This window comes from Python bivittatus, unplaced genomic scaffold (genome assembly GCF_059951505.1).
Source record: "Python bivittatus isolate LINGU-HERP-01145 unplaced genomic scaffold, Pbiv_v1 ctg000350_np1212, whole genome shotgun sequence".
NCBI lineage: Eukaryota > Metazoa > Chordata > Lepidosauria > Squamata > Pythonidae > Python > Python bivittatus.
The window spans coordinates 6,607,285-6,617,870 of record NW_028277074.1 but is presented as its reverse complement, the minus strand read 5'-3'; the positions used below and the strand labels follow the sequence as shown (position 1 = coordinate 6,617,870).

At 35.5% G+C, this 10,586-nt stretch overlaps 1 protein-coding gene across 1 annotated transcript; it reads right to left on the bottom strand.

Moving 5' to 3' along the window:
* Positions 1 to 4,681: 4,681 nt before the first annotated feature.
* LOC107326120 (olfactory receptor 5V1-like) lies at positions 4,682 to 5,623 on the bottom strand. The gene has a single exon (XM_015888027.1). It carries the CDS (start codon positions 5,621 to 5,623, stop codon positions 4,682 to 4,684), a length of 942 nt encoding a protein of 313 aa, XP_015743513.1.
* Positions 5,624 to 10,586: the final 4,963 nt, after the last annotated feature.

The following is a 10,586-nucleotide window of genomic DNA, read 5'->3' as shown; positions in this document are numbered from 1 at the left end:
AGCCTACACAGTTGTGCTGTGCCTTGCTGCAGATAGACACGGCAGATACTCAGAAGCCACGGCTTTGTGAGTATGGATTTTCTTAGCTCCCTGGCTCCACTGATGTTACTAGTGGGGAAATTTATCTCAGAATTGGGAGCATTGGGAACAGAATTTTTGTTTGTCTTTGTCTGCAATTGGAGCAGACAACCCTTCTAAGAAATGACAAGGTTCTATTTTATTACACTTTGTTGGGGAAGATGCTTTAGCTTTTTACAATACTTTTGGCTTCTCAGACACTGCAGACCTGGAGGATATGGGAGATATTCTTTTAAAGTTTAGGACATATTGCACTCCCTATCAAAGTGTTGTGTTTGTTATTCTTTGTGGAATTATTCTCAGACTTACAGTATAGAGCTACTATTGAGAGTTTTTTTATACAACTTAAAGCAAAAACTAATAACTGAGTTTGGCTCTATGACCAATGAATTGGTGAGAGATAAGATTGTATTTAGTGTACAAGAGGAGCAAATAAAGGAAAGACTGACTTTGCTTTGAAAAAAAAAAACTTATTGATATATGTTATGCAGCAGAACTAGTGAAAACAGATTTACAAGCTATGGCAGTTCTCTCAACATTTACTAACAACTTCTATATACAGTACAGTGTATCCTCAAGAAACATATGACAAAGCCCCAATAGAAGTATCTGGTACTGTGAATTCAACATCTAAAAGCAAACACCAACTGTGTTCCTTTTGTGTAACAGTACATCAGTGTTGTGCTGTATTTGGAAAGATTTGTCACAAATGTGGCATGAGAAATCAATATGTTAGAATGTGTAAAAATGAGATTTCAGCTGTACATAAAGAGCAAATGAAACATCAAGTTCATGAATTAAATAATAATAGTTTGTTACCTGGGGAATTGGGGTAACATACTCCAATTTATACTATAGGACAAGAGGTTGGATGGTATGTGAATATGATTATCAAAGGACTATAGCTGAAGTTTAAATTAGATACTGGGGCAGAGGTAAATATCTTGCTATTAAAAATGTTTCCTGAACTTCCAGACAAGAATACATTAATTAAGAGCAGTGTTTCCCTGGTAGCATATGGAGTAACTCCTATACAGTCTTTAAGGACCCCTGTTTTGGAATGTCAAGCTGCAAGGAAAGCAACAGAATTACTATTTCATGTAACAAATGTTTCATCACTTCCAGTATTGGGATGTGCAGCTTGTGAAATCTTACAGCTTGTTCATTAAGTTGATTTGATGAATATACAGTAGCTGAACCATTAACATCAGTTGATTGCTGTTTATTCTGACGTTTTTGAGGGTTTGGATGAATTTGAAGGATCTCAACATATTCACATTGATCCAGCAGTTACTCCTGCATACACAAATATACAAAAGTTCCATTTGCTATATTGGATAGATTGAAAGACACATTATCTTGCATGAAGAAAGCAGAATATCTAGAGTCATAGGACCCACAGATGAGGTTAGTAGCTTGGTCATTACAGAAAACTAACATGAGGAGTTAAGAATATGCTTGGATCCTTGTGATCTACACAAGGCTGTATGTAGACAGCATTATAGCATTGCTACAAGTGAAGATGTTTTGGGTCATTTGGTAGGAATGAAGGTATTTACTGTTCTTGATGAGGATAGATATTGGCAGGTGAAATGAGATGGAGTCCTGACAGTTATGCACATTTAATACCCCTTTGGGAAAGTATTGTTTCCATTGCCTTCCATTTGGGCTTAACTGAAGTATTTCAACAACAACAACAACAAAAGGAACATTTGGGATATAAAAGGGATTATACACTACGTATGTACCATGTCATAGGCACTAGATGTTTTCAAGTAATGATTCTTCTGGTGTGTGCAAGGGAATCTTTTCAAGTATTATAAAGGCAGATAGCAAGTTGCCTTCTGGCAAATTTTCTATTTTCAGGAAGCACTGTGTACATGCATGTTTCATATGGAGTCCTATCCTATCTTTGTGCACTATAAAGTGGTATTGTCTGTTCTACTAACTCAGGCCTCGAATAACTTATTCTGGTGATAGACAGAGCTAGCCAAAAAGAGACAGACAGAGATATTGTTCACCTTTAATATCTTACAAACAATTAGAAACTAAGACACAAAAATCTTTGAGAAACATTCTTTCAGGAAAATGCTGCTTCAGCTGGCTAGTTTCCAAACCTAGCTGCCTCCAGATGGACCTTTAAATGTTCAGTCTTCGTAGTTTATTGTGGTAAAAGCACAGAGTAACTGGACAACATGATCTTTGCCATTGCTATAGTTAGTAACTCATGTTTTATCCCACTTTCACCCATTTATTTTCAACATAGCCAATCCATTAAAATTGGCATATAACTGCACATTTGCACTACTTTCTTCTGAAAGTTTTGCTGGAGTGTCTTTGACAACAGCAGCAACACCTATTGCCTCGGTTTCCTTCCTTTAATACCCAAGTTATTATGTGCATGTATACTCCAACATTTCACAGTTCTAATATCATTTTGAAGCTACTTTCATATTTTCATACCTTGCTTCTGGGATCCTTTCAGAGTACAGGAAATACTTTATGTACAAAAGTGGCCCTTTTACCTACAAAGATAAATAAGGTTGTAAAGCAATCATAGACTTCTGTCGGACAATGCCTGAATCATTTATTGCTCTGGTGATAATTCCTTTACAAATTACAAATGGTGAAAATTCCTTTACAAATTCATTTCTCTTAGCTGACTACAGGAATGTTCTTATTAAATGTTTCATTGTAAGTTACAGCTTCTTTAATTAGAAAGCACAAGAAAACCACTATATTACAATAAATTATTTTTAAGCAAATATTTACAAATAAAAAATAAATAAAAGTATCAATAATAAGACCATAATTCTTAAAAACAATAACTATAAAAATAAAATGTGACTCATTCTAAAAAAGAAAAGGGAAACAAAATATAATAGACAGTGTAAAGTGCAGACTAGTCCTGGATCTGTTACTAATCTCAAAATGGATGAGTAAAGAGATATGTCTTCAGTAGTCTTATAGAAGACAAGTGAGGGGATGGCAGCTTAAATTCTCTTAGGGGAGAGTTCCATAACTGGAGTGCTAATGCTGTAAGGTGGGTTAAACCAACCTATGAAAATCATAAACAGAGCCTCCACAATTGATTTTAATTGGGTTGGGTTGGATGGTATCAGGAGAAGCAATATTTTAAGCACCTGGGACCTAAATCATTGATAATGTTATAGACTAATGTCAAAACCTTAAACTGAGCCCAGTAGTTCATAGACAGCCAGGCAGCTCTTCAGAACTGGTAACTGTTTTATCCCATTTAACTTAATTTAATAAAATTTAGTGGTTGCCTGATTCCAAACAACTCTGAGCAGTTTATGGTTTTAAAAAAGCAGGGACAATTAAAATATTAACCACTGTACTTAATAATTAGGCAGCAGCATTCTGCATCACCTGCAGCTTTCAATGATATCTAAAAGTATCATGTGGTGCCCAGCAGTAATAATAGAATATGCATTGAGTTGCTCAAAACACTGGCTCTTTGCACTTTTTTCCTACTGATCATTAGGACCATTAGGAGTACAGATAGTAAGTAGGGAAGTGCCTTTCTGTTCCCCACCCAATCTGGCCTCTGCTTTCCATGACTAGAAGGATATTCTTAGGTTCTCCCTTTAAATCCATTTCCTGCAGGAAGATTACAGTGGTACACATGCTTCATAAGAGGTGCTTCAGAAGATGCAGAAGTATATAGGAAGCACCTCTTTTTAATGGCTTCAAGAGAGGTATCATGTATATCATAATGCATTGCAAAGCACCCTTTTGAAGGATTTTTATATTACTGCAATTAAATGTTCTCCTTCCAATTCTCATAATAAAGGCAGGAATCTTAGAGCGCAGACTTTCTACTGGAACATGGAATTCCCTTAATAAATTTCAGTTGTCTTTTTCAACCTTAAGCGTTTGCCTCTAGATGATATTAATAGGTCTGATTCTAGTCTCATATTTTTGCTCATTAAATCTAGACCACCATGAATGAAGATTCCAACGAGGCTTACCTCAACATTTTCCCAAAATATGTTTTTCTGCAATAAATCACTTAACAGAAACAATTCATGTGAATATTACTTTGCAGTTCTGGACACTAAAAAAAAGAAAAGACAGCTCACAAATGAAACCAGCCCTAAAGCAAAATTACTAATTAGAATTAGCTCTGTTAGGAGGTTGAGTACAATTAAAAGACAACAAATTGCTGATAATGTTTATGTTGATATTGTATTTGTGTTATTAGTATTGTTATGATTCTATTGAATGTTCCATTTTATAACTCAAAATATTTTGCATCTTCCAGATGTTTTGAGACTGCATCTCAGCCATCAAATCTCCTGGAAGTTACTGTTGCAAACATATGAAAATTACAAGATTGGTAAGGATGTTGTAGATGATTCTTAAATAAATAATTTTTTTACATAAAAAATTATGTAATTATTTCCTTTTATCAAATGTATAATTTTGGTTTTAAAGCTATTCTATTATAATCTAAATTTTTGCAAATGCTTCAATGGAATTTCCAAAATCAGAATGTATCTCTCATCATATCTGTAATAACATATGTTACCTGAGTTAAATTAAGTAACTTGGCGAGTTAGAAATCTTTTTTTTTTCCTGCTCAATTTCTAACTGCTGAAGAAAAATATTTCTTGCTCATTTTCATTAGGCTGGCCTTTACCTCTTTATTCCTGAGACTATAGATAATTGGGTTTAACATGGGTGTCACAATACAATATAGAGAGGAAACCAAAGTATCAGTATCCAGGGAGTATCCTGAACTAGGCCTGTTATAATTGAAGTTAGCAGTACCATAAAATACCACAACCACAATCAGATGTGAAGCACAGGTAGAAAAAGCCTTAGCTCTGCCTTTGGAGGTGTTGATCTTGAGAACAGTGCTGATGATGTGGATGTAGGAGATCAGTGTGAAGAGGCAGGGGCTGAGTCCTATCAAGGCGCTGGCTAGATGGAGTACAGATTCATTCACTGATGTATCTGAGCAAGACAGCTTCAGAAGCAAGGGAACATCACAGAAGAAGTGGCTGAGCTGATTGGACTTGCAGATGATTAAGGATGATGTGAGGAGGGTGTGCACCAATGAGTTTGCTAAACCACACAACCAAGAGAACCCTGCCATCTTCCTGCAAGCACTATGGTTCATGATGCTGGAATAATGCAAAGGACTACATATAGCCACATATCGATCATATGCCATGACAGCCAAGAGTACACATTCTGTTCCTGCACAAGTAATGAGGAAGAACAATTGGGCAATGCATCCTATATATGAGATAGTTTTCCTCAGTCGAAAGAAATTAATCAGCATAACAGGAACTGTGGCTGAGATATAACAAATGTCTACAAAGGACAAATTTGTCAAGAGATAGTACATAGGTGCATGCAGAGTCACATCAGTCTTGATCAAGATGAAGATCAGAGCATTCCCCACTAAAGTTATTATGTAGATGGCTAAGAATATAAAAAAGAATAGAATATAGAGATCTGGGTGGTTTGAAAAACCCAGGAAAATAAATTCCTTTATGAAGGTTCGGTTTTCCATTTAAATTGCTTTGTTTCTGAAAAAGTAAGGAAGAAACTCTCAAAGACCAAATAGTCAATATATACAAGACATTCAATACAGCAAAAAACATACTGGCTGGATTCATGTACCACCATTATGCTGTAATATGGTTTGTTTGGGTATGGTGTGAATCCAACCTGTGTGCTTCATAAATCATTGTTTAATTGTTTTGTGAATCTCACAAAGTTACTATATAAGTATGCAAATACACATATATATCATAAATGATAAATGGAAAAAAAGAACTATTCCCAGAACTGCTTGAATATAAAGCATAAACTAGATTTAAGTTCTTTGTCCTATGTATTATACTGGTTCTACACCCCAGTAACTCCCTGTATAGCATAGCTTTAAGTTTTGCAATATATTTATTCTGATCTCTTGTAATAAACAACATTGGCTGCTCTTGATTATGTTCCTATTTTATATGTTACACTACGTTTGCTCACTAGCACTTGTTTAGAAATTAAATATCCAAACTATTTCTGTCTTATACATGCAAGTTTCTTTTTCATTTTGATTTTGTAGAATTCCCTCAAAGTTTTCATGTAGTCTCAATGCATCTAATAATTTCTATTTATAATTTCTATTTGCTTGTTAGAATAAATGAAAGTCGCAATGACTGAAGGACAAATTGATTGATCAATCCAATCAATATGTAATATTATTTATAATTATAGACAACATCTTGAGTTTTTATGGATTTGGATGCATGAGCCTTTATAAAAGAGAGCACACGAAAGCATTCTTAAAATACCTGCAATGATAGAATCTCCATCATTTCAGACTACAAGAATGAAATAATGGATTCAGGTTATAGGAAGGCAGATGGAATGTTATGGAAAACTTCCTAACAGCCTGAGGAGACCATAGAACCAATTACTCAGAAAAATGTTTAAGCAGAGCCTGGGCAGCCATCTGTCAGGATGCTTTAATTTGGATTTCCTTATGGAGCAGGACCATTACAATTCTATCAGTCTTGTTACAGGGAGGTATACAGCAAGAACAGTACATAGCAAACAGTTTATAGATTTTGGATGCCTTTATTTTTATTAAGGGTTATGCCACTCTCCCCCTTACTGCATGACTTACAAAGATATAATGAAAATATCCATAAAATGAAAATAAGAGGAAAAACACAATAATAGCAGTAAAAGATTGGGTATATAAATGAATGTTTAAGTTTCCTCCTAAATTGCCACAAGAAGGCCAGCCCCACCTCCAAAGAGAGTTTATGTTGGCTCTCCTCTTCGATCAGCTTGAAAAGTAATTCCTTCCTTCTTTTCCCTTTCCTCCTCATCAGGATAGAAAGGATAAGGATGCAAACTATCTCTTACAGCATGGGATTTCTCCTGAGGGATCTCTCAGTGAACAGGATCCTACAGTACTTCCTATTTAGTACTGCTGAGGATAAGGCATTGAACCGGGCCAAAGAAAAGCTCTACAGTGTGCTGGGCAGATGAGGTTAAGGAATTAGCTTGAAGGCATAAAAGGGTTTCAAATTGGAACCCACCACTGAAAATTGTCTGTAGTATTCAAATCCATCTGTTGCAATGTCAAAAACTCTTTGACAGATTTCAGCTTTAGTGCACTCAAAACCTGGGGCAGCAGAAAAAGGTCTTAATAACACAGGTCAGCTGAATTTTTTCCTTCCACCTTGATGAAAAGCCATCAAAGAGAATTAATGGACCTGTGAGCTATTGGAAAACAGAAGTTTAAGCTAGTAAGAAAGTCAACAAAGACTGTGTGGCTTTGTGAACTTTTAAGGGACTATGGGATAGATGAGCCATGAGTCATGTTTGAAACTGCCAGGGATATGTTCAGTTCTCCCAATGGATAAAACTACATCTAGGACAATGCACATAGACATTAAATATTATTATATGTGAGATGCTCAAGAAGGAGGACTCACTGAGTTGAAATACTGTTCATCAGAAGAGATACTGGCAGACAGACTCATTAAGATTGTGCCCAGAGTTTGACAGAGTCCGAGAGATGGTAGCAGTTATAGTTCAGCGAGTAAGCCTGTCAAAAGAGATGTTAAGATGTGGGTTCAGATGCACTGCTCTCAGAAACTGACAACTTATTGATTACAAGGGGCAGTGGGTTAGAGCGATCCTTCTGGGTTCCCTCTTTATCTGTTACTTTCCTGCTCTTTGTTTATGATATTACTAATCTCAGAGTATCTTCCTTCCATCTACGTATGATCCTTTCATGCAGATATTACATAAAATGGGATACAAGAGGAATCACCTACGACAATATCTAAGGATTCAAGCAGATATCTCCAAAGAAATCTTCTGACAATGCCCTGATTGGTAAGATAAAGCTACCACAAAGTATAGTCTGCAACTTTCAATTTCTTCAGGCACTCCCAAAGTAGCCGTGGTATGCCCTGTGACACTCTATGGAAGTGAAAGTTGGAGTTTCAAGAAGCAGGATAGGAAGAGTATTGATGCCTTTGAACTTTGGTGTTGGAGAAGACTCCTGAGAATACTGTGGACAGCCAAGAAAACAAACCAATGGATCATCAAACAAATCAGCACAGAGTTCTCAGTCAAGATACAAATGACCAGACTCAAATTATCCTACTTCGGACATGTTATGCAAAGATCCAGCTCTCTGGAAAAGGCTCTAATACCGGGAAAGGTGGAAGGAAAGAGAAGAGGACAACCAGTAGCAAGGTGGATGGACTCAGTTGCAGTGGCAATGAGTGTACTGTTGGGAGACTTGAAAGGTTAGAGATACAGATGGAGAAAATGTGGTTGCTAAGAGTCGAAAACAATTTGATGACACATAATAAATCATCAATCAATCAATCAATCACCCTCAAAGTATATTTTGTTCAAAGTGTCAAAAACAACTAAGAGATTTACTATCAACAGGATTACAGTTCTCCTATCTCCTGGTAAAAGATCACCAATCAGAGCACTTAAGACCATCTCTCTGCCAAATCTGAGTCCGAATCAAGACTGCAACAGTTCTAGATAATCTGTTTCCTCTTACAGCTGCCATCAACACTGGCTTCTTTAGCAACTTGACTAATATAGCATATTGAGATCAATCTAGCATATTAATATTGGTCAGATCCAAGGATGCTTCTTAACCAGAAGCTTCATTACTATCTTTAACATGGGGAAAACTCTGCTTGCCACAGAAAGATACTAATAATCTTTTTTTTTAATGTAGGGAATGCGGCTTTGGAAAACCTTATTAGCAAACTGGAAAGGAATCCAATAGAAAAATGGTGAAACTGATCTAAGGAATTTATCCATCTCAAGATATAAGCAATAAAACTAGCTCAAACATGTTATTATATACTGCAGTAAGCACCTTAAACATGGTACTGTCCAAAGTGGTATCAAATCCAGCACTAATCTGAGCACCTTTATCTGTTAGGAACAATGCAAATAGCTCACAATGCAACATAGATAGTATACAGGTGGCAACAAGGGTCATCTATCATTCCCCTGAGAGCCTTAAAGAGTTTTGCAACTGGCTGTCCACACATACAATCAGGAAGAAATCCTATTTTTCCAAATATGGACAAATCTGCTTTGCCTAAAAAGATACTCTGGTAAACTGCTCACAAATGTCTTATATGTGTAGACTTACAAATATCCTGTAGAGAAATATATATATATACTTGCTATTCTTCAGTTCATAAAACTTACTCAAAAACAGGTATGTGCTGGATTTCTAACACATTATTAATTAATTTCATAAACATGGAAGTTGCAGCTCCTACATATGTAGACCATAACTCATAAATGTAAGAATAAACAGAGAAACTTTCATACCAAAGAAATAGAAATTTAACAAACTCCTATCAGTGCAAGAAGACATAAAATTGAAGTACCAACAGAAATTGAACAGCTTCTTCCAAATCAATTAAATTTATGATGTTTCTTTATCTACAGTATGGCACTCCAGAATATTTGATCTCTCGCATCAAATACAAATAAAGCCATGCAAAAACAGAATAATACCTTGTTGCTTGCCATCTTCTTTTTCTCTTTCCTTCCATCTTTCCCAGCATTATAGACTTCTCTAGAGAACTAGGTCTTTCCATAATGTATCCAAAACTGAAGCAATTAGAATTAAAATACAAGCATCACTCAGCCAGGACTTAGAACAAAAATTTAAAGCAATTCATAATCAACTAGGTTTAATGGAAGTAAGATGTATAAGTTGAATTTTGTTAAACAGAAATATTTTCAATAAGATAACATCAGATAAATTGCTGGCTTACCATCTGTGAAAGGAACAAGACAAAATAACTATTCTATTTGAGATGGAATGAACATGCTTCCACAATGAAGGAGATGATGGAGCAATTTGTTAAATTGATTATTATATTATATTATATTATATTATATTATATTATATTATATTATATTATAAATATATTATATTAAAATTATATAGTAGGTAGCTATCGGTTCCAGAAAAGATTGAAGAGTATTTGAATATAACAACTATGAAATGTGATGATTATGTGCCATCAAGTCAGTGTTTATTCTTAGTGACCATATTAACAGATTTTCTTCAGGATCTATTCCCAGCCTGGTCATTCTGATATTTCAGTGATCCACCAATTGCTTCTGTAATTGACTCCATCCACCTTGCTGCTTGTCACCATTGTTTTCTCTTTCCTTCCACCTTTCTCAGCATTATATACTTCTCCAGAGTTAGGTCTTTGCATAATATATCCAAAATATGATAATGTGATCCTGAACATTTGTTCTTCAAGTAAGAACTCTGGGCTAATTTGTTCTATGATCCATTTGTTTGATTTCTTGGCTGTCCACAGTATTCTCAGGAGTCTTCTCCAACACCAAAGTTCAAAAACATCAATACTCTTTCTATCCTGCTTCTTCAAAGTCCAACTTTTGCTTTCATAGAATATCACAGAAAAATCATTGCCTATATGATTCTGATC

Coding starts and splice junctions, on each gene's coding strand:
- LOC107326120 (XM_015888027.1), bottom strand. CDS start 5,623: ATGGAAAACCGAACCTTCATAAAGGAATTTATTTTCCTGGGTTTTTCA.